This window comes from Dipodomys spectabilis, unplaced genomic scaffold, assembly GCF_019054845.1.
Source record: "Dipodomys spectabilis isolate Male_0828 unplaced genomic scaffold, ASM1905484v1 ptg000234l, whole genome shotgun sequence".
In the NCBI taxonomy this organism is placed as follows: domain Eukaryota; kingdom Metazoa; phylum Chordata; class Mammalia; order Rodentia; family Heteromyidae; genus Dipodomys; species Dipodomys spectabilis.
In genome coordinates this window covers 17,649,816-17,672,879 of record NW_024870911.1, presented here as the reverse complement: position 1 = coordinate 17,672,879, position 23,064 = coordinate 17,649,816, and the positions used below count along the sequence as shown (strand labels likewise).

General features: G+C 46.7%; 1 protein-coding gene across 6 annotated transcripts; it reads right to left on the bottom strand.

Moving 5' to 3' along the window:
* Positions 1-118: 118 nt before the first annotated feature.
* On the bottom strand, positions 119-21,521 carry Pan2 (poly(A) specific ribonuclease subunit PAN2). 6 transcript variants are annotated; one of them, XM_042698706.1, is made up of 26 exons: positions 21,391-21,521; positions 20,327-20,723; positions 17,200-17,369; positions 16,967-17,087; positions 16,733-16,810; positions 15,063-15,330; positions 13,448-13,790; positions 12,920-13,016; positions 10,935-11,054; positions 10,384-10,503; positions 10,013-10,141; positions 9,707-9,906; positions 9,448-9,596; positions 9,199-9,305; positions 8,900-8,998; positions 8,400-8,470; positions 8,145-8,292; positions 7,708-7,851; positions 7,513-7,572; positions 5,407-5,497; positions 2,556-2,713; positions 2,319-2,462; positions 2,020-2,199; positions 1,816-1,909; positions 1,308-1,505; positions 119-729 (listed from the first exon to the last, which is right to left on the bottom strand). In XM_042698706.1, exons 2-26 carry the CDS (start codon positions 20,606-20,608, stop codon positions 695-697), a joined length of 3,606 nt encoding a protein of 1,201 aa, XP_042554640.1. In that variant the 5' UTR covers positions 20,609-20,723; positions 21,391-21,521; the 3' UTR covers positions 119-694. The 6 variants fall into 6 exon arrangements, with proteins under 6 accessions (XP_042554640.1, XP_042554642.1, XP_042554643.1 ...); XM_042698708.1 differs by having other exon boundaries at positions 8,151-8,292; XM_042698709.1 differs by having other exon boundaries at positions 9,460-9,596.
* Between the last annotated feature and the right edge of the window lie 1,543 nt (positions 21,522-23,064).

The window sequence follows — 23,064 nt, the reverse complement described above, 5'->3', positions numbered from 1 at the left end:
CTTTGCTTTACCTTCATTTCTAAATAAGGATCTGAACCCCACTTCTAGTGTTTTCATTGTTATGTAAAGCAAAAACAGAAGAGGACTAAAGTGAGATGTCACACCAGTAGTTCTCTAATGAGATAGACAAAAATATTTTTATTTTATAAAACATGCGGTTTTAAACAAAATTTAAAAAATAACACAAAATTCAAGATGATGGAAGACAGATGTTTGCTTCTCAGCACTCAAAATGAATGAATGCAAGGTTCTTCCAGGATGCAAAGTCTCCTTTGGCAATGATGTTGGCAACACAGTTTGCTTGGGCCACCAAGATTCTCCATGCTGGTCCTTCAGGTATCATTCCTCAAGCAGTGGAAGCCTTGAGCTCAGTCTGGAACACCTGTTATATTCTGTCACTGCCAGGAATTCAGTTTCTAGCCAGCTAGGAACTCAAAGAGTTTTGGGTTCTAGGAACTCCTAAATATTAAGAACCCAGGATATTTATGCTAGGCTTTGATTCTGGCACACTATCCAAGATAAGGATAAGAGGATAAGAAGGAATCTGACTTCTAGAATCCTTGCAACAATTTTGCTGCATTCCAGTTCTAGTAATAGCACCATCTCTAGACCCTGATGATTGTAGGTCCAATTCTGTAAGTAGACAGGGTGAAGCCAAGTTTGGGGCCACAGAACACTGAATGGAAAGCGCATGTCAGAGTGCCAGAACTGAGGAGAAGACAGCTGCATCTGTGAAAGACAAAAATCAAGAGCATGACGCCAGAGAACAGAAAAAAAGTATTTGAAATACATCTTATGAAAGAAAAAATGCAAGAGAAACAAGGGCATAGCATGGCCGTTTCCCAAACATTATTCCCAAATATTATTTTTTGTGCTGGTCCTAGGCTTGAACTCAGGGCCTGGGCATGTCCTTGAACTTCCTTTGCTCAAAGCTAGACACAACTCCACTTCTGGCTTTTTTGGTAGTTAATTGGAGATCAGAATCCCAAGGGCTTTCCTGCTCTGGCTAACTTCGAACCATGATCCTCAGATCTCAGCCTTCTGATTAGCTAAGATTACAGGTGGAAGCCACTTGCACCTGGCCCCTAAACATTTCAGAATCAGGCAAGAAGAGGTTTAGGATGAATAGAGAGTTTCCATAATATTCATTGTTAAGAGGATTAAGCGATTTGTAATTGTTAAATTTTGTTTTACAAACATAAGTTGGGGTAGTACTGTTAGAATCAACATTATTGTAGTGCATACAATCTATATATTCAGTTAAAACCTACCCAGATCCGTTTTCCCTGTCCCATCCCAAGCCTTACTCTTGGGACTTGTCTGGCTCTCAGGTTCAGGTACTTTCCAGTCCATCTTTCGGCCCTTCTCATAAAGACTCTTGAGCACTTTGTGGAAAGATTCAGGTTCAGTGCCATTCTTGCTTAGCTCCAGATACTTTCGGTAGAGTTGAAGGGCTGTGCGGGCATCTTCAATACTGTCATGGGTCTCCCCTTGAATCTTCAGATCTAGTAAAAGTGGAAGTGGAATAGTTCCTACCTAACAAAAGGTGGTAGGAACATGTTTCCCACTCTGAGCCTGCTTATCAGAAAATAATAAACATGTCTGCCCTTAAGTTCAACACCTTCCCTAAGGCAAAGGGATAGTAAAGCTAATTAAAACCATTAATAAGTCCCACTAACTCAGGATCCTCCTTAGTCACCCTTTGTTCTCTAATAACAATCAGGGTCTATGTAGCCCAGGCTAGTCTCGAACTGGAGATGCCCCTGCCTCAGCAGAACACAGCACCACAGGAGCCTACAAAGTGGAGCAACTCACCCAGAAAGTACCAAGCAAGGAACCGCAGGGAAATCATTCGTTTTCGTGGCATGTGGAATAGGTAGACAGTGTCAAGGACTTGGTCCTTGGGCACCTGGAGGAATAAAAGAGTAGATAAAGTAAGGGATCTATAATTTCCCATTCTCCAAAAATACAGTATGTTCCCTGAGGGGTCCACTCTCAAAAGTGATGAGAAGTTCAAACCATAAGGTTGATGACTCGGAAGTCCTTCTGTAGGCCATGACCCACAAATTTGACTCCAATGTCAATGAGAAAACGAAGCTTTAAATAGGTAGACTTGAGAGTTGTGAGGTGCTTGGAGGAAATTTTGGCATCAAGGTCTCCTGGCTTTATCCCAGAGTACTGAGTCAAGTAGTCCACCACCTAGGAGTAAAGGACAAATCATGCAGGATGTTCGGTGCAATCTCCCACCATATTCCCTGGATTCCCAGGAGCATCCTATGTACCGAGTCTTGTCCCATAGCACCTCCACATCTTAATACCTGCTCCTGGGTGGAGATGTAATCATCAATGAAGGGGATACCCTCGTTGGGTCCTTGGCCCCGAACACAGGTGATCCTAGCTACTGACATCTGGCTTGGTTTAATGGTAGATTTGGTACCATCGCTACGTAGTTCTGCTTCTTCCTGACAAGAATTAATAAGGACATCAGAGAAATGTTTACAATTCCTAGTAGCCTTATCATTCTGTTCTAATGTTTCATTCTTTCAGTCTGTTACCTCATTAAGAGTGACAAACTCAGCATCAAGGCCCACCAGATCTCCAACCTGTGGCATCTCATTCAGCATCAGTGGAATAAAGGTAGTGTGCGTTTTCCGCTGCTTCCGTGCCAGTGAGGCTTCAGCCATAAGCACACTAGCCTCAATAGGGTTCTTGACTAGAAGAAAGAATGCAGAGGACAGAGGGCTGGGAACAGCAAAGTGACTAGGAGAGAGAAACCTAGGATGGCTGATCAGAGATCTGAATCTATATGTGAACCCTCAATAATCAAAATACATGAGTAAAAAGATTCTGTCTAACTGGGCACCTAATGGTGGTAAAGTTGGCTCATGTCTATAATCCTAGCTACTCGGGAGGCTGAGATCTGAGGATTGTAGTTCAAAGCCAGCCCAGGCAAGAAAGTCTATAAGAGGGGCTGGGAAGGTGGCTCAGTGGTAGAGGGCTTGCCTTGCATGCCTGAGGCCCTGGGTTCGATTCCTCAGCACCACATAAGCAGAAAAAAAGCCAGAAGTAGCATTGTGGCTCAAGTGGTAGAGTGCTCGCCTTGAGCTGAAGAGCTGAGGGACAGCGCCCAGGCCCAGAGTTCAGGCCCATGACCGGACCGAAAAAAAAAAAATTAAAAAAAAAAAAAAAAAAAGGAAGTCTGTAAGACTCTTATCTCCAATTAAATCACAGAAAAATCCAGAACTGGAGCTGTAGCTCAGTGGTAGAGTACTAGCCTTAAGCAAAAGTAATTCAGGGACAGTGTCCAGGCCCAGAGTTCAAGTCCCATGACCAGCAAAAAACAAAAAGATTCTGTCTGCTTGATAAACTACCTACCCAGGTAGACAAAGCAGAAAAAGCCGGAAGTGGCGCTGTGACTCAAGTGGTAGAGAGCTAACTTTGAACTGAAGAGCTGAGGGACAGTGCGCAGGCCCAGAGTTCAAGCCACAACCGACTAAAATAAATAAATAAATAAAATAAAGGAGCTGGGGGGGGGGGGGGGATTAAAAAAAAAAAAAGAAAACTCAGAAAAAGAGGGAAGAGGTAACAATGTCCAAAAAGAAGTATACTCTTTACCTGACTTATGTAACTGTGACCACGGTGTACCTTATCTTTATGATAACAATAAAAAAAAGGAAAAAAAGGGGCTGGGAAGGTGGCTCAGTGGTAGAGCGCTTGCCTTGCATGCATGAGGCCCTGGGTTCAATTCCTCAGCACCACATAAGCAAAAAGAAAAAAGCCGGAAGTGGCACTGTGGCTCATAGTGGTAGAGCGCTAGCCTTGAGCTGAAGAGCTGAGGGACAGCGCCCAGGCCCAGAGTTCAAGCCCCACAACCGGACCCAAAAAAAAAAAAAGGAAAAAAAAAACTTAGAAAAATAAAGTTACAGGGGCTGGGAAGGTAGGTGGCTCAGTGGTAGAGCACTTGCCTTGCATGCATGAGGCCCTGGGTTCCATTCCTCAACACCACATAAGCAGAAAAAGCCAGAAGTGGTGCTGTGGCTCAAGTGGTAGAGGTGCTAGCCTTGAGCTGAAGAGCTGAGGGACAGTGCCCAGGCCCAGAGTTCAGGCCCCACGACCGAAAAAAAAAAACAAAAGAAAAGAAAAATAAAGTTACAGAAAACATATGGTTTTTAAGGAACCAAATGGGGAACTTACATAAGGAGCTCATCTACAAGAGAAAGCATCTCTTGGGGAGAAAAATGGGCACTGTTGGGCTGGGAATGTAGCTTAGTGGTAGAGTGTTTACCTAGCATGCATAAAGCCCTGGGTTCAATTCCTTAGTACCACATAAACAGAAAAAGCTGGAAATGGCACTGTGGCTCAGGTGAGCAAAAAGCTCAGTGACAGTGAGTTCAAGTCCCAGGACTTGCCAAAAAAAAAAAAAAAAAAGGCACTGTTGGTTTATACCAGTAATCCTAACTAACTAGTAGGCTTGAGATCTGAAATTCCAAGTGTGAAGCCTGCCTGGACAAATAAATCTAAGACTCTTATCTCCAGTTGACCAGTAGAAGCCAGAAGTAGAGGTATGATTCAAGTGGCAGAACAACAGCCTAGAGCAAAAAAAGCCAAGACAGAGCAAGAGACCCTGAGTTCAAGCTCCAGGACTGGGACACACATGCACAAAAAAAAAAAAAAAAAAAACCTACTGGGTACTAGTGGTTCACACCTGTAATCTTAGCTACTCAGTACTTAGGAAGCTGAGATTGGAGGATCATGGTTTGAATCCAGCCCAGGCAAGAAAATTTGTGAGACTCATCTCCAATTAATCACCAAATACCCAGAAGCAGAGTTGTGGCACAAATTGTAGAGTGCTAGCCTTGAGGAAAAAAAAAAGAAAAGAAAAAAGCTCAGGGACAGCAGCACCCAGGTCCTAAGTTCAATTCTTAGACCACAAAAAAAAAAAAAAAAAGACCAATTAGACTAAAAAAAAAAAAAAAATCTAAGTTATATTGACCAAACCTCCTCTACTTCCCTATTCCATCCTTAGGGTTTCCAGCTTCGAAATGTAAGGTCTGATAAGCAGGGTATATATAGTATCCCTGGCAATATTAACACGAGTAAGCATTCTTTTTGTATTTTTTTTTTTGCTGGTCATGGGGCCTGAACTCTGGGTCTGGGCGCTGTACCTCAGCTCTTCAGCTCAAGGCTAGTGCTCTACCACTTGAGCCACAGCGCCACTTCCGGCTTTTTCTGTTTATGTGCTGCTGAGAAATCGAACCCAGGGCCTCATGCTTGCAAGGCATGCACTCTACCGCTGAGCTACCTTCCCAGCCCCACGAGTAAGCATTCTTGAACATTATTTCCCAGATGTCTTCCTGAAGTCCACTTTAAACTATCCACACTGTCTAATTTAACTGCTACACTTACTGTTGAGGTTGTATCTAGAATTGAGATTTCTTTTGACATAATAAAGGATAGCTGGTACTTTCCAATTCATGTCAAACTGCACAGCTTCATGCTAGAGAAGGAAACAAACAAACAAAAAACAGGGTTGAAGGTATAAACCAATGATGAACAAAGCCAGCATGAATAAAGCCTTGAGTTCAATCCCCAACATTGCAAGAAAAAAGGAAAAAATGGGGGGAGAGGGCAGGGAAGATGGCTCAGTGGTAGAGTGCTTGCCTCAAATGCATGAGACCCTGGGTTCGATTCCTCACATGAGCAGAAAAAGCCAGAAGTGGCACTCTGGCTCAAGTGGTAGCGCTCTAGCCTTCAGCTGAAGAGCTGAGGGACAGCGCCCAGGTCCAGAGATCAGGCCCCACGACCAACCAAAAAAAAAAAACGGGAGGTGGGGGGGGGGGGGGGAAGACATTTATTTTTTATTTTTGCCAGTCCTGGGGCCTGAACTCAGGGCCTAAGCACTGTCCCTGAGCTTCATTTACTCAAGGTTAGTACTTAACCACTAGAGCCACAGAACCACTTCAGGGTTGTTTCTTTTGTTTTTGTTTTTGGTTGGTTGTGGGGCTTGAATTCTGGGCCTGGGCACTGTCCCTCAGCTCTTCAGCTCAAGGCAAGCACTCTACCATTTAGCCACAGTGCCACTTCCAGTGTTCTGGTGGTTAATTGGATATGAGTCTCACAGACTTGCTGGGTGCTGGTGGCTCACACCTGTAATCCTAGCTACTCAGGAGGCTGAGATCTAAGGATCGAAGTTCAAAGCCAGCCTGGGCAGGAAAGTCCATGAAAAAAAAAAAGTCTCACAGGCTGGGAAGGTGGCTCAGTGGTAGAGTGCTTGCCTTGCATGCCTGAGGCCCTGGGTTCGATTCCTCAGCACCACATAAGCAAAAAAGAAAAAAGCCGGAAGTGGCGCTGTGGCTCAAGTGGTAGAGCACTAGCCTTGAGCTGAAGAGCTGAGGGACAGTGCCCATGCCCAGAGTTCAGGCCCCACGACTGGACCCAAAAAAACAAACAAACCCAAAAACCAAAAAAAAAGTCTCACAGACTTTACTGCTTGGGCTGGTTTAAACCTGGATCTTCAAATCTCTGCCTCCTGAGCAGCTAGGATTACAGTTGTAAAGCCACCAATGCCCGGTGGCTTTTTCTTTTTATGTGGTACTGAGGAATGGAACCCAGGGTTTCATGTATGCTAGGCAAGCACTCTACTAAGCCACATTCCCAGCCCAAGAAAAACCTTTTTCTTTGGTCAGTCGTGGGGCCTGAACTCCAGGCATGGGTGCTGTCCCTCAGCTCTTCAGCGTAAGGCAAGCACGCTACCACTTGAGCCACAGTGCCACTTCCGGCTTTCTCTGTTTATGGGGTGCTGAGGAAAACGAACCCAGGGCCTCATACATGTGAGGCAAGCACTCTATCACTGAGCCACCTTGCCAGCCCACCATTTTGATTATGTATTTTTGGGAGTGTGTGCCAGTTCTGGGGCTTGAACTCAGGGCCTGGGCACTGTCCCTGAGCTTCTTTTTACCCAAGGCTAGCACTCTACCACTTGGGCTACAGGGCCACTTCTGGCTTTTTCTGTTTATGTGGTACTGAGGAATTAAACCCAGGACTTCATGCATGCTAGACAAGTCCACCTGCTAGACTAGTCCACATTCCCAGCCCCAGCATTATCATTTTTTTTTTTTTTTTTTGTCAGTTGTGGGGCTTGAAGTTCGGGCCTGGGCGCTGTCCCTCAGCTCTTCAGCTCAAGGTGAAGGTTCTACCACTTGAGCCACAGCACCATTTCTGGTTTTCTTGTGGTTAATTGGAGATAAGAGTCTCATGGACTTTCCTGACCAGGCTGGCTTTGAGCTGTGATCCTCAGATCTCAGCCTCCTGAGTAGCTAGGATTACAGGTGTGAACCACTGGTGCCCAGCTCAAGTATTACTTTTAATTCTGCTGAATCTTTATATTCCCAAGATCATTCTCTCCCTGTTGAATAATCGTGGCATTTGACAGGGATGCTAAGCATCCTCTGTGAGGATGATGATGCTGGCAAAAGGGAAGATGAAAAGGGGATGGAACATGTTATAACTCACCTTATCAATAGGTTCAATAAGGAAGTCATTGAAGAGATACCACTGCTGGTGAGTAACGCCCTGTACAGATACAGAGAAAGACTGATACCAAAGAAGAAAGACTGATGCTGGACCACTCTGCTAGGGACTCTAAGATAGACTTAGGACTCCACCGTGGCCATCCACAGGACCCGTGCCCTGGAGCACCTCACTTACCTCCTTGCGCTGGTGGTAGGTCTCTCCAACTTTGATGTGAGCCACCAGGCTGCCCCCTGTGCGTGAGTCCAGGATGTGTACCACAGTAGCCATCAGGTCATACACATAGACACCATGCTCCTCCTCTGCCCTGGCTGGGCCCCACTGTGAGGGGGGTACCCAGGCTGCTAAGCTAAGTTTAAGGATGGGGAAGCATAGGGGATGGGGATCGAGGGCAGGGAGTAGGGGATACAAGGATAGGGAGCCGGGGCAGGTTATCTCCATCTTAACCCATCTATGACTCCCAACACTAGAAAAAAATCCCATAACTGATAAAATACTAGGCCTTGTCCCCTTCCTTCTTCCTCTACTAAGTTCCACCTTCCCCCTGTCCCACTTCACCTTCTACCCTAACTTCTCTCCTTTATTCCCTCTCTTCTTCCCAGTGTTTCAATAACCTGCACCTCATCCCCATCAGTCCAATTGCACACATCCAGTCCTTTGTTCTTGGTCATCTTCATGCGAATGGAAAAAGGAAGCCAGACGTTCTTCAATTCCTCAATGGAAGGACACAACAGCAACCCCTCTGGACTCCCTAGTTCTTTCCTATGGGGACAAAAGGATTGGAAGTGTGTTCTGAAGCCATCTAGCCAGTGAACAGAGGCACCACTGGGTAGGTTCAGTCCTTTCCCAATTTCCAGGACCATACTTACCGATCTGCCAAAGCAAATTCCTTGTTTTTGATTTCCCCACCATGCTTCTTTATGGCCATCTTGAAGGCAACCTGAATACAAAAGGAAAAAAGTCTGTTTCCAAAAGAACATAATCATATATAGAAGAAGAGGGAGGAAAAGAAAAAGTACTCCTCAAAAACCCTGCTTCTGGGGGCATGGCTCAAAAGGTAGAATGCTTGCCTAATAAGCTCAAGGCCCTGAGTTCAAACTTGCAGCACAGGCACCAAAACCAAAACCAAATAAACAAAAAAACATGGCTTCTAAGCTGTGTGCTGGTAGTTCACTCATATAAACCCCTATTTGCAGGGCTGAGGACTGGAAGATTAAGGTTCAATGCCAGCTCAGGTAGAAAAGTCCAAGACTCCAACAACCAGCAAACAGCCAGACTGGAGGCATGGCTCAAATGGTAGGATGCCAGCCACAAGTAGAAAAGCTGAGCAAGAGAACATGAGGCCCTGAGTTCAAGCACTGGTCCTTACCTCAGCCTGTATCCTCCAGAAATCTGCCTCTTTTGAGCTGTTCACCTCACAATTAATGACAAGAATATCTGGCAGATGGCGGATGTTGCGGGTCTGAATCTGAATGAACAAAACAAACAAGGGAGTCTACAGGGGAAAAAAACCTGGACAGCATCAGTAAATCCTGGATCTGAAGCCTCAAACTTGGGATTCCTTCCTGCTCTCCATAGATCCCTAGATAACAGTGTTAATGCATGCACCCCCAGATGACTAAAACTCTTAACATGGCAAGACACTAGTCCAATGCAACAACCACTCACCGTGGGCTGGTATTTCTCACAGTTATCACACCAGGCCTGTGTATTCTGCTCCAGGCACATGCTTCGCTTTAGTACCTGAGCAAAGTCAAAGTTCTTCCCAGTTTTATCTGAGGGCAAATTGGATACTTCACTCCAGGTTTTCCTTTCTACCCACAGTTAGTCCCCTTTATCCCCGCGCCCCCTCAAATACTCCTCTGGGATGTGACAGGACATCTGGAGGAGCCTTCCCAACCCAGCTGCAGGGTATACCACAGTTGCTACCCTCAGGGTAGGAGAGTGTGAAGAGTAGGGTGGATGAGGCTCGCACGGTCTCACTGCCGCAGCGGCAGAGGCTGCAGTTCTCCACCTCACAACTGAACAGCTGCCCAATGATAGAGTCCCCCGATGAACAAAAGCTGCTAAGAGTGACGAAGGCAATATATACACACCAAGAAAGTTAGAAGATCCATTAAGTCCCAGGAGAGCCTGTCCTGCACGGTGGCTTTATGATCCCTGTCTAATTCCATACCTGCCTCCAGCACCTCGATAAGCCTGGGGTACTTCCAGCTCCTGCATGTCCTGATGCAGCTGAGTAAGAATAAAGCGGTTCCACCTCTGAATGAGCCTGGCCAGATTGCCCTTGCCTGATGCCTCATCTGAATCAGCCAGGATTAGACCAAGGGCTGAGGCCTCAGGAATGGTGCGGAATGCTCGAAGAAAATTACTCCCCTGGAAAAGAGGTTATTTTCTCTTTTGTGGCTATTTGCATTGCAGTGATTGCTGGCCATCTTCCTTCCTCTTTCATTTCAAGAGTCCCCCATCTCCAGGCACTGACCTGGCAAGGGTCACCACGAGAGAGGTCCAACATATGGAAAAGGAAGCCTAGCTCACACGCCAAACAGAACTCCTTCTGGCAAAGGTGGTTCTGGATGAGACAGCGAACAGGCTCCAGAAAATAGAGCACCTAGAGGGAAAAGCAGAACTGGTATAGGAAATAGGGAATGGAGAAGAGATGGGAGGATACAAAGCAGAACTCCACTGAAGCAGTAGAGCTCACAGAGGAAGCTTAGAGGTAAGAAGCATGGTAGAGGAAGCCAAGGTACACCAGGTTTGGTTAAGGAGCCTAAAAGAGCAGAGTAGGGGCTGAGGACAACAAAGAAGAAAGGTAGTAGGGATATTCAAGTCCTAGGAATACCCGGTGCTTACCTGGATCATGCAATTACAGTAGGCATTGGGGATGTGGGGCTCTAATCCAGCAAAAAGGGTCTTATTGTAGTGTTTGAAGTCAAAGTCCTCCAGCCCTAGCTTGGAATATTTGATGGTTACCTGAGGTAGAAACAGTCTGAGCAAGACAAGGATATCTTTATTTATTTATTTTTTTTGTGCCAGTCCTGGGGCTTGAACTCATGGCCTGAGCACTGTCCCTGAGCTGCTTTTGCTCAAGGCTAGCTCTCTACCACTTAAGCCACAGCACTACTTCTGGCTGTTTTTGTTTATTTGGTATGGAGGAATTGAACCCAGGGCTTCATGCTTAATAGGCAAGCAATCTACCACTAAGCCACCTTCCCAGCCCCAAGACAATGCTATCTTCAGAGTTCCTCAAATCTTCCCAGTCACCACGGCCTCTCCAAGAACCTCCCTCCTGGGTCCAGAGTGGCGGGTGAAGGCTTCTTGACTAAATCCTTCAAGCCCTTCTATGATGACACCCTCCCAGGGCATGTTTCCCTACATCACCCCTGCTTGGTGCCCCCCAGCACCTTGCGGTATTTCTTAGAAACCATATGGAGATGTGGCTCCTCTTCCCGCCCTATTGGTGATTCAGTGACTTGACTAAAGCTGTCAAATTCGCTGTCAGACTCCTTTAGTCGGTAAGGAATCTAGGGTTGAAGAAAAAAAAGAGGTAACTGAGGAACATCTTAATCATCTTTGGCTTCCTCCTGACTTTTTTTCTTCTTTTTTTGTGTCAGTATTGGGTCTTGAACTCTCTGGGCCTCATACTCTCACTTAGCTTTTGACACTTATGCTCTACCACTTAAGCCAGGCCTTTAGCCTAGCATTTTGCTGGTTAATTGGTGATAGACTTTTCTGTCCAGGTTGCTTTTTTTTTTTTTTTTTTTTGGGTCCAGTCGTGGGGCCTGAACTCTGGGCCTGGGCGCTGTCCCTCAGCTCTTCAGCTCAAGGCTAGCGCTCTACCACTTGAGCCATAGAACCACTTCCGGCTTTTTTCTTTTTGTTTATGTGGTGCTGAGGAATCGAACCCAGGGCCTCAGGCATGCAAGGCAAGTGCTCTACCACTGAGCCACCTTCCCAGCCCCCCAGGTTACTTTTGAATCTTGATCCTCCTCTACATACATCTCAGCCCTATGAGTAGACAGGATTATAGGCATGAACCACCAGTGCATGACTTTCCCTTACTTTTATCCCAACATTAAAATAGCTACCAAGTCTTGAACCTTCTATTTCTGGTGTTCCATGTATTCATGTATTTCTCTTTCTTCTCCCTCACCCTTCCTTCCTTCTTTATTTTCACAGGATTCTGCTATAAGGCCCAGACTAGCTCCCAGCTCATTATGTAGCCCAGGCAGGCCTCAAATTTGCAATCTTCCTGCCTCAGCTTTTCTTCGACATGAATTACAGGTTTGTGTCACCACATTCAGTTTTCGGTTTTTGTCTCAACTGCCATCTTTATATTCCACCACTGCTGGACAACAGTGCTCCCACATTGGTCTCCAAGCTGCCAAACTGACTCTCCCAGAATGTGACAAGACACAACTCCTCCCACTAACCACAGGTGTCCAAGGCCGTCTCTAACCTTAACCTCTCACTGCTTCTCAAAAAAAAAAACTGCTGCTTTAGACCAGCAGGTATACTCTTAGTCCCCTGCAACATGCCTTTTTTTGTTGTTGTTTGTTGGGGGGCTTGAACTCTGGGCTTGGGCACTGTCCCTCAGCTCTTTAGCTCAAGGCTAGAGCTCTTCCACTTAAGCCACAGCACCACTTCCAGTTTTCCGGTGTTTAATTGAAGATAAGACTCTCACGGACTTTCCTGAGTAGCTAGGATTACAGGTGTAAGCCACCAGCGCCCTGCCCTTGTGACCTTTATTAACACTCCTCATCTTGAATATACTCTTCCATAACCATAAACTTACTCTAACCCCACCTTTCCAATTCAACATCCAATGGCTATTTCATCTTGCCATTCCCAAAACTCTAGCCTAGATTAACACTTCCCCTCTGAACAGCTCTAGCACAAGAATTGATTACACCATGCCTTTGACATTTAATGACAGAGCATACATAATTTCAGGTGTGGCTAATATCTTACCTTCAACCAAATGTTAAATTTCTTTTATTTTTATTTTTTGGATCCGGTTGTGGGGCCTGAACTGGGTCTGGGCACTGTCCCTCAGCTCTTCAGCTCAAGGATAGTGCTCTACCACTTGAGCCACAGCGCCACTTCGGGCTTTTTTCTTTTTGCTTATGTGGTGCTGAGGAATCGAACCCAGGGCCTCAGGCATGCAAGGCAAGCGCTCTACCACTGAGCCACCTTCCCAGCCCCCAAATGCCAAATTAATTTCTTAAGGGCAAGAACCTTATCTTCTATGTCTTTGAACCCTTCCTAACAACATAGTTCTCAATTCAGCAGGCTCCCAGAAACCCTACTATCTCAAAACCAAAGACTAGTAAAGGAGGATAGAGGTAAGGGGCTAAGATGGGGCCAGCCCTCTGTGCTGTAAACATACCTGATTGCGCAGCCTGGTGCGGGGATTAGGAGCATAGCCAATGAAGCCTACTTTCTTCATGGTGCGTAGAATCTCTGCATCCACAGGTGGCGCTCGCCTACAATCCAGTATAGCTTTAGGGCTTGAAGATACCAGAATCCATGCATCCCCCCATCCCCAAGGGTCCAGAAGAAAAGAAAATAGTAAAGATACACAAAAATCCGGATAGTGGCAGGATAATAACAGGACTAGCAGGCCCTTTCCTCCTCCCTTTTTTTTTTTTTGGTTGGTCCTGGGGCTTGAACTCTGGGCTTGGGCGCTGTCCCTGCGCTCTTTAGCTCAAGGCAAGTGCTCTACCGCTTGAGTCACAGCGCCATTCCAGTTTTCTAGAAGTTTATTGGAGATAAAAGTCTCACAGACTTTCCTGCCCGGGCTGGCTTTGAACTGAGATCCTCAGATCTCAGCCTCCTAAGTAGCTAGAATTACAGGCATGCGCCACCGGTGCCCGGCTTCCTCCTCCCTTTTTTTGACCCAGAAGTGATATACAACCTGGGAGCTGGAATGGAGTTGGCAGCAGGCCAATCAGAGAGAAGTGTGTCACTGGTGAGTGGAACAGGAATGAGGGAAAGAGGCAGCAGGTCCTGGCTCCAGTCCAGAGGAGGCAGTGAGTCCACGAGGCAGGGCAATGCAAACTCAGTCTCACGGGAGTAGGGGTTGAAGGAAGGCTCAGGGGAATCAGTCCAGAGGTGCACACAGCCCTCAGAATCCCCAAAGGCCAGGGCCTGCTTGCTGGCTGACACATCAAATGTCATCAGCAGAGGTCCTACAGGATTCACATGGAAGATGTCTGCTGGGTTAGCCAGACCTGTGGGTTCACAAAACTGGCATTGCCCTAGGAGAGAGCAAAGAAGAAACCCACTAAACTCTGGAGAGTGAAGGGAGACAACTTTTTATGTATTTTCTATCCTCTTCTAACACTGAGGCAAGATGGACTCCAAATCCATGCCTACACGTAGATTCCATCTGATACTTTCCATAAACCACAGGATGCTTTCCTGTCCAGAAAAGAGCAGTCCTCAAGTTTGCCTATTCCATTTTAATTTAATTTTTTTTTTGGCCAGTCTTGGGCTTGAACTCAGGGGGTAGGCACTGTCGCTGAGCCTCTTTGCACTCATTTTCTGAGTAGTTTATTGGAGATAAGAGTCTTATGGACTTTCTGCTTGGGTTAGCTTTGAACCACAATTCTGAAATCTCATCCTCCTGAGTAGCTAGGATTACAGGTGTGAGCCACTGGTGCCAGGCTTGCCTATTCTATTTTCATCTTTTGTTGGTGTTCCTCAAACACAGAAAAGATAAAAGCTCTCCTTTCTAACCAGGCTAAGTGATACCTTGGGACCTGTATGAAGGGTTACTTCCTTCCCCAATAACAAGGGAGCATTCTTTTTTTTTTTTTTTTGGTCAGTGGTGGGGTCTTCAGAGTTCACTTTGGGCCTGGGCACTGTCCTTAAGCTCTTGAGCGCAAGGAGAGCGCTCTACCACTTGAGCCAAGCACCACTTCCAGCTTTTTCTGATTATGTGGTGCTAAGGAATTGAACCTAGGGCCTCATGCATGTGAGGCAAGCGCTCTACCACTGAGCCACCTTCCCAGCCCGTCCCCCTTTTAATTTTGTTGGTCATGGGGCCTGAACTCTGGGCCTGGGTGCTGTCCCTCAGCTCTTCAGCTCAAGGCTAGGGCTCTACCACTTGAGCCACAACGCCACTTCTGGCTTTTTCTGCTTATGTGGTGCTGAGGAATTGAATCCAGGACCTTATGCATGCAAGGTAAGCACTCTAGCACTGAGCCACCTTCCCCGGCCAACAAGGGAACAATCTTTTTTTTTGGGGGGGGGGGGAGGGGTCCGGTCGTGGTGCCTGAACTCTGGGCTTGGGCGCTCTCCCTCAGCTCTTCAGCTCAAGGCTAGCGCTCTACCACTTGAGCCACGGCGCCACTTCTGGCTTTTTTCTTTTTGTTTATGCGGTGCTGAGGAATCGAACCCAGGGAGGGCCTCATGTATGCAAGGCAAGTGCTCTACCTCTGAGCCACCTTCCCAGCCCCATAGGGAACATCCTTTTTGGTGCCTTGTTTCCCTTTGCTTACGGACCTCCCCTATTTAATCTTTCATACCTGACTGGGAGATGATAGCAAGACGAGAAGTGTATGTAGGAATGAACCGCAAGAAGGCAGGATCCACATGTACTTGAAGTGGTGTGATGGCACGCATCATGCGCAAATCATACACTTTGAGGAAACGGTCACAGGCCAGGCCAGTGAGGCGGCTGGAAAAGCCACAGGCAGCTAGCAGGTTGCCATGTACATCAAAATCTGACAGACTCCCAGAGAAGGCATCAAATTCATGCTCCACCTTAAAACTACGGAGATCTCTCAGGGAAATCTAAAGAAGAGATAACTCTTGTTACCTGCCAACACAGTAAGCAAGAAGAGATCCTGATACCTATCTAATCTTGAGAAATCCCTACCAAAAAACAAAACAAACAAACAAAAACAAAACTAAAGTTCTAGGGGTTAAAAAAGTGGCTTAGTGTCTAGCATGCATGAAGCCCTGGGTTCTATTCCTCAGTACATAAACAGAAAAAGCCAGAAGTAGCACTGTGGCTCAAGTAATAGAGCACTATCCTTGAGCACAGAGAGGCTCCGGGACAGAGCCCAGGCTCAGAGCTCAAGACCCACGACTGGCAAAAAGAAAAGCAAACAACCAAAAAAAAACAAAACAAAAAAACAACCAAAAACACTAAGGTGTTAGAATATACAGTTGGAAGAAAAAAGACAAGAAGAGAAGCCAAGATCTGGACTGACCACTAAAAGAACTCATTATACTTTTGCCTCTAAGGCACCTACTTGTAGAAAACACCAGGAAGCCAGGTGCCGGTGGCTCATGCCTAGCTATTCAGGAGGCTGAGGCCTGAGCATCATGGTTCAAAGCCAGCCCAGGCAGGAAAATCTGTGAGACTCTTATCTCCAATAAAACCAGCAGAAAACTGGAAATGGCAATATGGCTCAAGCGGCAGAGCGCTCACCTTGAGCTGAAGAGCGCAGGGGCAGCACCCAAGCCCAGAGTTCAAGCCCCATGACAAATAAAAAAAAAAGAAAGAAAACACCAGGATGGTGCTGGGAAGGTGGCTCAGTGGTAGAGTGCTTGCCTCGCATGCATGAGGCCTTGGGTTCAATTCCTCAGCACCACATAAGCAGAAAAAGCTGGAAGTGGCGCTGTGGCTCAAGTGGTAGAGTGCTAGCCTTGAGCTGAAGAGCTGAGGGACAGCACCCAGGCCCAGAGTTCAGACCCCACCACCAACAACAAAAAGAAAGAAAGGAAGGAAGGAGGGAGGGAAGGAAGGAAGGAAGGAAGGCACGCACCACGATTCAAGAAAATCTCATAGTATAGCATAATGACCAAGAAGTAGATCTAGGGCTAGGAATGTGGCTTAGTGGTAAAGTGCTTGCCTAGCATGTATGAAGCCCTGGGTTCAATTCTTCAGCACCACATAAACAGAAAAAGCTGGAAATGGTGCTGTGGCTCAAGTGGTAGAGCAAAAGAAGCTTGAGCAAAAGAATCTCAGAGACAGTGCCCAGGTCCTGAGTTCAAGCCCTAGGACCGGCAAGTAATCATCATTATCATCATCATCATCATCATCATGGAAGGAAGGAAGGAAGAAAGAAAGAAAGAGAGAGAGAAAAGTATATCTAGTCCTCTCATCTCAGTCCAACCAGGGAAAGCAGACTTCATCAGATATCTAGAAAACAGCCTATAAAGGGGAGGAAAAATGGAACTTGGTCACCTTGCCAGATGTATGGCCACAAAAGAAGAACCGATTTGTCTGTCTCATGATGGTGACTCCGGGTATCTCAACTGCATACTAGAGAGGGAAGCAAAATAAATCAGTGAGAGGCATGATCTTTCCCACAGACCAAAGGAATAGAGTGGTCATACTCACATCTCAGGCCAACCACAGTCCCCATTCCACCCCTTAGGCTCTGCATGGGTCATTCTAGTGTTCAAGCCAGGCTTGTACCTTTTGAGTCTCCTGAACAGTGTTCAGATCAATCTCCAATACATGGTTCTGAAGCCCTCCAACAAGTAAAGTACTGCTGTCAGTCAGCAGCAGACTGTGCATATCCTCACTTTCATCCAGCCTGTGTGAGACAGGGTAGACCGACAAACCAGGGTTTCACCAGCTCCCTATCTTTTACTCTTCTTACACTATGAATTTCCCGCTTGCCTGTCCAGAACTGAAAAGCCACTTACAAGTAATCAAATATAATAAGACCTCCCCGGGCCATATACTTGAGGTTGTTCTTGGTGAGAAAAAGGATACCATTCTCTAGGCTCTGGATCTGCCGAATGTCATCACTGCCATTGACCTGAAAGGATGAGTAGCGCTCCAGGGCAGGCCCAAAAAATGACGTGGCATGGCCCTTCAGGGGACAAAGAAAACAGATAACCATGAATGGAAGGGTAGGGCCTTCCCAGATACAGATTAGAGACTCAACAGTGCTCAGCTTTTCTCCCTTCTTACCTTCCTTCCTGGCTAACAAGAGAGGCATAAAGCACAGCCATGTACAGCACGGGGGCCACGGGGCAAGTCACTCTTAGCGATAAAGATAATGGTCACCTTGGTGGATTATAATGGACTTGGGTGCGGCTCGGCTCATATGGTAGAGTGCTTGTTTAGCAAACTCCATGCCCTGAGTTCAATCTTTTTTTTTTTTTTAAACCTGTCCTGGAGCTTGAAGTCAGGGCCTGGCACTGTCCTTGAGCTTCTTTTTGCTCAGGTAAGCATTCTACCACTTGAGCCACAGTGCTACTTCTGGCTTTTCTTCTGTTTATGTGGTACTGAGGAATCAAAGTCAGAGCTTCATGCATGCTAGGCAAGCACTCTACCAGTAAGCCACATTCCCAGCTTTTTTTTTTTTTTTTTGCTGGTCTTGGAGTGCTTGTTTAGCAAACTCCATGTCCTGAGTTCAATCATTAAAAAAAAAAAAAAAAAAAAAAACCCTGTCCTGGAGCTTGAAGTCAGAACCTGGGCACTGTCCCTGAGCTTCTTTTGTTGAAGGCTAGTGCTCTACCACTTGAGACACAGTACTACTTCCAGTTTTTTCTGTGATTTAATTGGAGATAAGAGTCTCACAAGCTGGGAGTTGGTGGCTCACGCCTGTAATCCTAGATACTCAGGAGGCTGAGATCTGAGGATCATAGTTCAAAGCCAGCCCAGACAGGAAAATCCATGAGATGCCTATCTACAATTAACCACCAGAAAACTGGAAGCGGTGCTGTGGCTTAAGTGGTAGAGCACTCACCTTGAGCTAAAGAGCTCAGGGACAGTGCCCAGGCCCAATTCAAGCCCCATGACCGACAAAAAAAAAAAAGGTCTCATATTCTTTTTCTGCCTGGGATGGCTTTGAATTGTGATTCTCACATCTCAGCCTCCTGAATAGCCAGGATTACAGGTATGAAGCATCAGCACCCAGTGTATACTGCCGTGTATTAATGTACCACAAAGTACTTTTGCTTAATGCACAGCAAGTATTTTTATTTAATACATTACAAAGTGCTTTTGTAAACTCTACCCTATTTAATCCTTACAATGACCGTGCTGAAATAGGTAATGCTTCAGCTGATTAGAAATGAGTTTCTTCAGAAGGCCAGGGAATGGTCTGATCCTGCACTGACCAGCTGTCTTTCTTACATTCCACAGTCCTCTCTATTTCTCTTTCTCCCTCTCTCATTTAAACTTGTTTTGTTGGTCGTGGGGCTTGAACTCTGGGCTTGGGTGCTGTCCCTGCGCTCTTCAGCTCAAAGGGAGCGCTCTACTGCTTGAGCCACAGCGCCACTTCCGGTTTTCTAGTGGTTTATTGTAGCTAAAAGTCTCATGGACTTTCCTGCCCGGGCTGGCTTTGAACTGCAATCCTCAAATCTCAGCCTCCTGAGTAGCTAGGATTACAGGCGTGAGCCACCGACACTCAGCTTAAATGTTTTTTTTTTTATTCACAAGAAGATCAAGGTTCAAAATAAGACCTGGCAGAAAAACCCAAGAGGCTCTTATCTCCAATTAACTGGCAAAATGTTAGAACTGGAGATACAGCTCAAGTGGTAGAGCCCCACCCATGATCAAGAGCATGAAGCCTGAGTTCAAACCCTAGTACTGGCACACAATTACCATGAGTAACTCCTCTGACAGACTAAAATCAGCCAGGGAAGTCAAAATGGTTCCATGTAAGATACACAGATATATGCAGATAAAAATATGGAAGAGCAAGGAGGGGCACTAGAGAATGGATTTGGATGACTACAGACTGATGGATATATTACTCAAAATATGAAATGGGCTGGGTACTGGTGGCTTATCCCTTAATCCTAGTTACTCAGGAGGATGAGATCTGAGGATCAAGGTTCTAAGCCAGCCCTGGCAAGAAAGTTCCTGGGACTCTTTTTTTTTTTTGGTCAGTCGTGGGACTTGAACTCTGGGGCTTGGGCGCTGTCCCTCAGCTCTTCAGCTCAAGGTGAGCGCTGTACTGCTTGAGCCACAGCGCCACTTCTGGTTTTCTAGTGGTTTACTGGAGATAAGAGTCTCACAGAGGGCTGGGAAGTTGGCTCAGTGGTAGAGCGCTTGCCTTGCATGCCTGAGGCCCTGGGTTCGATTCCTCAGCACCACATAAGCAAAAAGAAAAAAAAGCCGGAAGTGGCGCTGTGGCTCAAGTGGTAGAGCGCTAGCCTTGAGCTGAAGAGCTGAGGGACAGTGCCCAGGCCCAGAGTTCAGGCCCCACAACCAGACCCAAAAAAAAAAAAAGTCTCACAGACTTTCCTGCCCAGGCTGGCTTTGAACTGTGATCCTCAGATCTCAGCCTCCTGAGTAGCTAGGATTATAGGCGTGAGCCACCGGCGCCTAGCTTTTGGGGATTCTTATCTCTTACCCCCAGAAAACTGGAAGTAGAGCTATGGCTTAAAGTGGTAGAACACTAGCCTTGAGCAAAAGAGCTCAGGGACAGCACCAAGGCCCAAAATTCAAGCCCCACAACTCAAACACACACACACCAAGGGATGGAGTCAAGTATAGTGGGACTGGCCTGTAATCTCAGCACTCAGGAAGCTGAAGGAGGTGAATCACAAGTTGAAGCCAATCTAGGCTGGATAGCAAAGCCCAGTCTCAAAAAGAAACAACAAAACATGGGCAAACTATGGCAAAAGTGAATACCTTATGAAAACAAATACCTATATAACTCGTCCCTGGATCCTTTAGCAGGATCTTCTTGGCTTAACTTAAAGAGACTCAGCTAATTCTCATCAATTCAACAGCAATTGAGCTGGCCATGGGCAGAGAGCAGATAAAGACTATCAAGTTGTTTTAGTCCTCATAAAGAGGTAAATTTCTTACCCCATGGCTCCCCACCCACAGCATCTCTTCGTGCAAATCAAAGTGGGAGACAGACACAGGCACACCCACTTCAGCCACAACGCTGTGCAATTCAGAGTAGACACCTTCCATTATGTGCACTGATTCCTGAACAGGAAGAGCCTCCAAGGCTACTCCCTCTGGGTCCAGCTCCACATTCTGTAGCAGATTTGGGTTTAGGTGGGCATCCAAGACAGGGTCAAGGGCAGAATGCATGGCTGGGGCAAATTCTGCCAGTCCAGGGTCCAGACTCTCAAAGTTCATGATGATGATGGCAGCTGATTAGTGTGTGTCACACCCTCCCTTGCCACAGTTCATGTAGACGTCTGACCAAGCCTCAGCAGGGTATCACGGGTGGGCCCAGAAAGGATATTGTTGCCTGCAAAGGGAAAGAGGTAGAACTCAGTCAGGAGCTGGCCCAGGCACTGGTATTCAGTGTCTTATAGGTTACATGGGCAAAACAGACAATGAAGCAGGCAGCAGAATGAGACTGCCGGGCAGTCTCAGAGAATGGAAGAGGTGGGGGGTTGGGGGGTGGGGATTAAGGGATGGAGACTAGAGGAGATGGGAGACTGGGCGTCCCTTACTCTTCTTCCTCTAGACCCTCCATGCTCCCTGCCACCCGAGCAACTAACCTAATCTTTGACTTCCCTTTCTCCTGCTCACGTACCCGGTTCATCTCTGAACCACCCGAGAAGAGAGCAGATAGGGTGAAGAAAGGAGTTTGGATTTAGGTAGAGATTAAAGGTGCTTGCTTCCTAGTATGGGAGGAGGGGACTTGGCTGTGAGAACAAGTCCGTCCTCGAGACTCCCGTACAAGTTAGGACTCTGGGGTTGGGGAAGCGGGTAATAGGAATGGTCAGTCCCCCACACTGGGGAGGGGGCAACAGGGAAGGTGATGGGAGCGACGAGTTACCCAGAATTCTCTGGGCTAACCAGAAAAAAATTGGTTACCCAGAATCCTTCCCCGGAGGACGAGGAGAGGGAGGGACAAGGGCAAGGGTCAGATGTGTTTCTGGGATGCTTACAGGGGAATGGGTCATTACCAAGATTTCTCCATGGCGGATATTTTGTAGCGCGTGGAATTAAAACGAGTAAGGAGAGAGCAAGCGCCGTCCGCTCCGCGGGAAATTCCAGTTTCCCCAGTTCTCCCCCGCGCCTCTACCTCAACCTAGCCTACGGCAGGAGGGACGTCAAACTGGCAGTCGTCGCTTCCAATCAGCAAGAGCTTGGGAAGAGTCTGAGCCAATCAGAAGGAGCCAAGAACCGATAGCCCCGGAAGAAGGGGTGTGACGGAAAAGCTGGGCCAAAACAGGGCTACGGGACCCCAGTGGGGACAAGTGGAATCAAACGCGGGCTTGTTTGGGTGGTGTGGAAAGCAACGTTTTAGCTTTTGACCTTTCTTAAACAAAATTAACCCTGGACTTAGAAACAGAACTTTCGGGCTCTCGGTAATTTCAGAAACTAAATTAAAAGGCTCCCAAGATTATAAAAAAAAAAGAATCGTTTGCTGGGTATTCCCATCTTGTCCCAGTCCACTCCCTCTCCAGGGCGGTGCTCCTATGAGCCACTCCACCACCTCTGACCCCCAAGCCCCCGAAACTCACTGGCATTTCCTATGATTTCTAGATAGAGGAGAGAAAAAGGAAGCAGGGAGTCTGACTCCTGACTCGGTCCCCAAAGGCCACTTTTTCTACAATTTTTAAAGGCACCTGGAATTCCCAACTGTGGTTGTTACCTCCTGTGTCTTCCCCTACCCCAATGGAACAAGACTTCTGGACTGTCAATGTCCAGCGCATGGACCTGGACATTATCCCTCAGAGGGATTTGAGCACAGTCAATTGAGCTATTTAAGACAAACAGTTACGCCGGGCGCTGGTGGCTCACGCCTGTAATCCTAGCTACTCAGGAGGCTGAGATCTGAGGATCGCAGTTCAAAGCCAGCCCGGGCAGGAGAGACCGTGAGACTCTTATCTCCAATAAACCACCAGAAAACCGGAAGTGGCGCTGTAGCTCAAGTGGTAGAGCGCTCGCCTTGAGCTGAAGAGCTGAGGCCCAGAGTTCAAGCACCATGACCGACAAAAAAAAAAAAAAAAAAAAGGCAAACAGTTACTCTAAGAGTTTCTTGGGCCCCAAGGATGAGCTTGAATTGCTTTAGAATGGATCGAAATAAATGTAGTTGAGCCCTTGAACTGTCATTGCTGCTTCTAAAAGGCTCTTATAAAGGAACTCCAAAAGAAATTCCTTATTGAGGATACAGTACTAAAGTGTTTCTCTGGACTGGGGATGTTGATGAGTAATAGAGCATTGGTTGTAGGCAAGAGGTCTTTGTTTCGATAGACAGCATGCAAAGGGGAGAGGGGAATCTCCCAAAAAAGGCTAGTATATAGACCTTCATAAAACAACTCAAGAATCAGGTGCTGGTGGCTCACAAAGGTAATACTAGCTACTCAGGAGGCTGAGGTCTGAGGATCACAGTTCAAAGCCAGCCCAGGTGGGAAAATACTTGAGACTCTTCAATTAGCCATCAGAAAACCGGAAGTGGTTCTGTGGCTCAAAGTGGTAGAATGTGGTACTAAGGAATCAAACCCAGGGCTTCATGAATGTTAGGCAAGCACTCTACCATTAAGCCATATTACCAGACTCTCTGTTCTATTCTTAAATACCATCACTAAAAAACAAACAAAAATCTAGACTTCCTACATTCAGAGACGTCATAG

What these genes read in the sequence shown, in the direction of transcription:
- Pan2 (XM_042698706.1), bottom strand. Translation starts at nt 20,608, where the DNA reads ATGAACTTTGAGAGTCTGGACCCTGGACTGGCAGAATTTGCCCCAGCC. An exon ending in CCCTGAGGGTAGCAACTGTG is followed by an intron (nt 9,306 to 9,447) that starts GTATACCCTGCA and finishes ATTTGCCCTCAG; the next exon opens with ATAAAACTGGGAAGAACTTT. An exon ending in GAGCCAGACAAGTCCCAAGA is followed by an intron (nt 730 to 1,307) that starts GTAAGGCTTGGG and finishes TGTCTTTCACAG; the next exon opens with ATGCAGCTGTCTTCTCCTCA.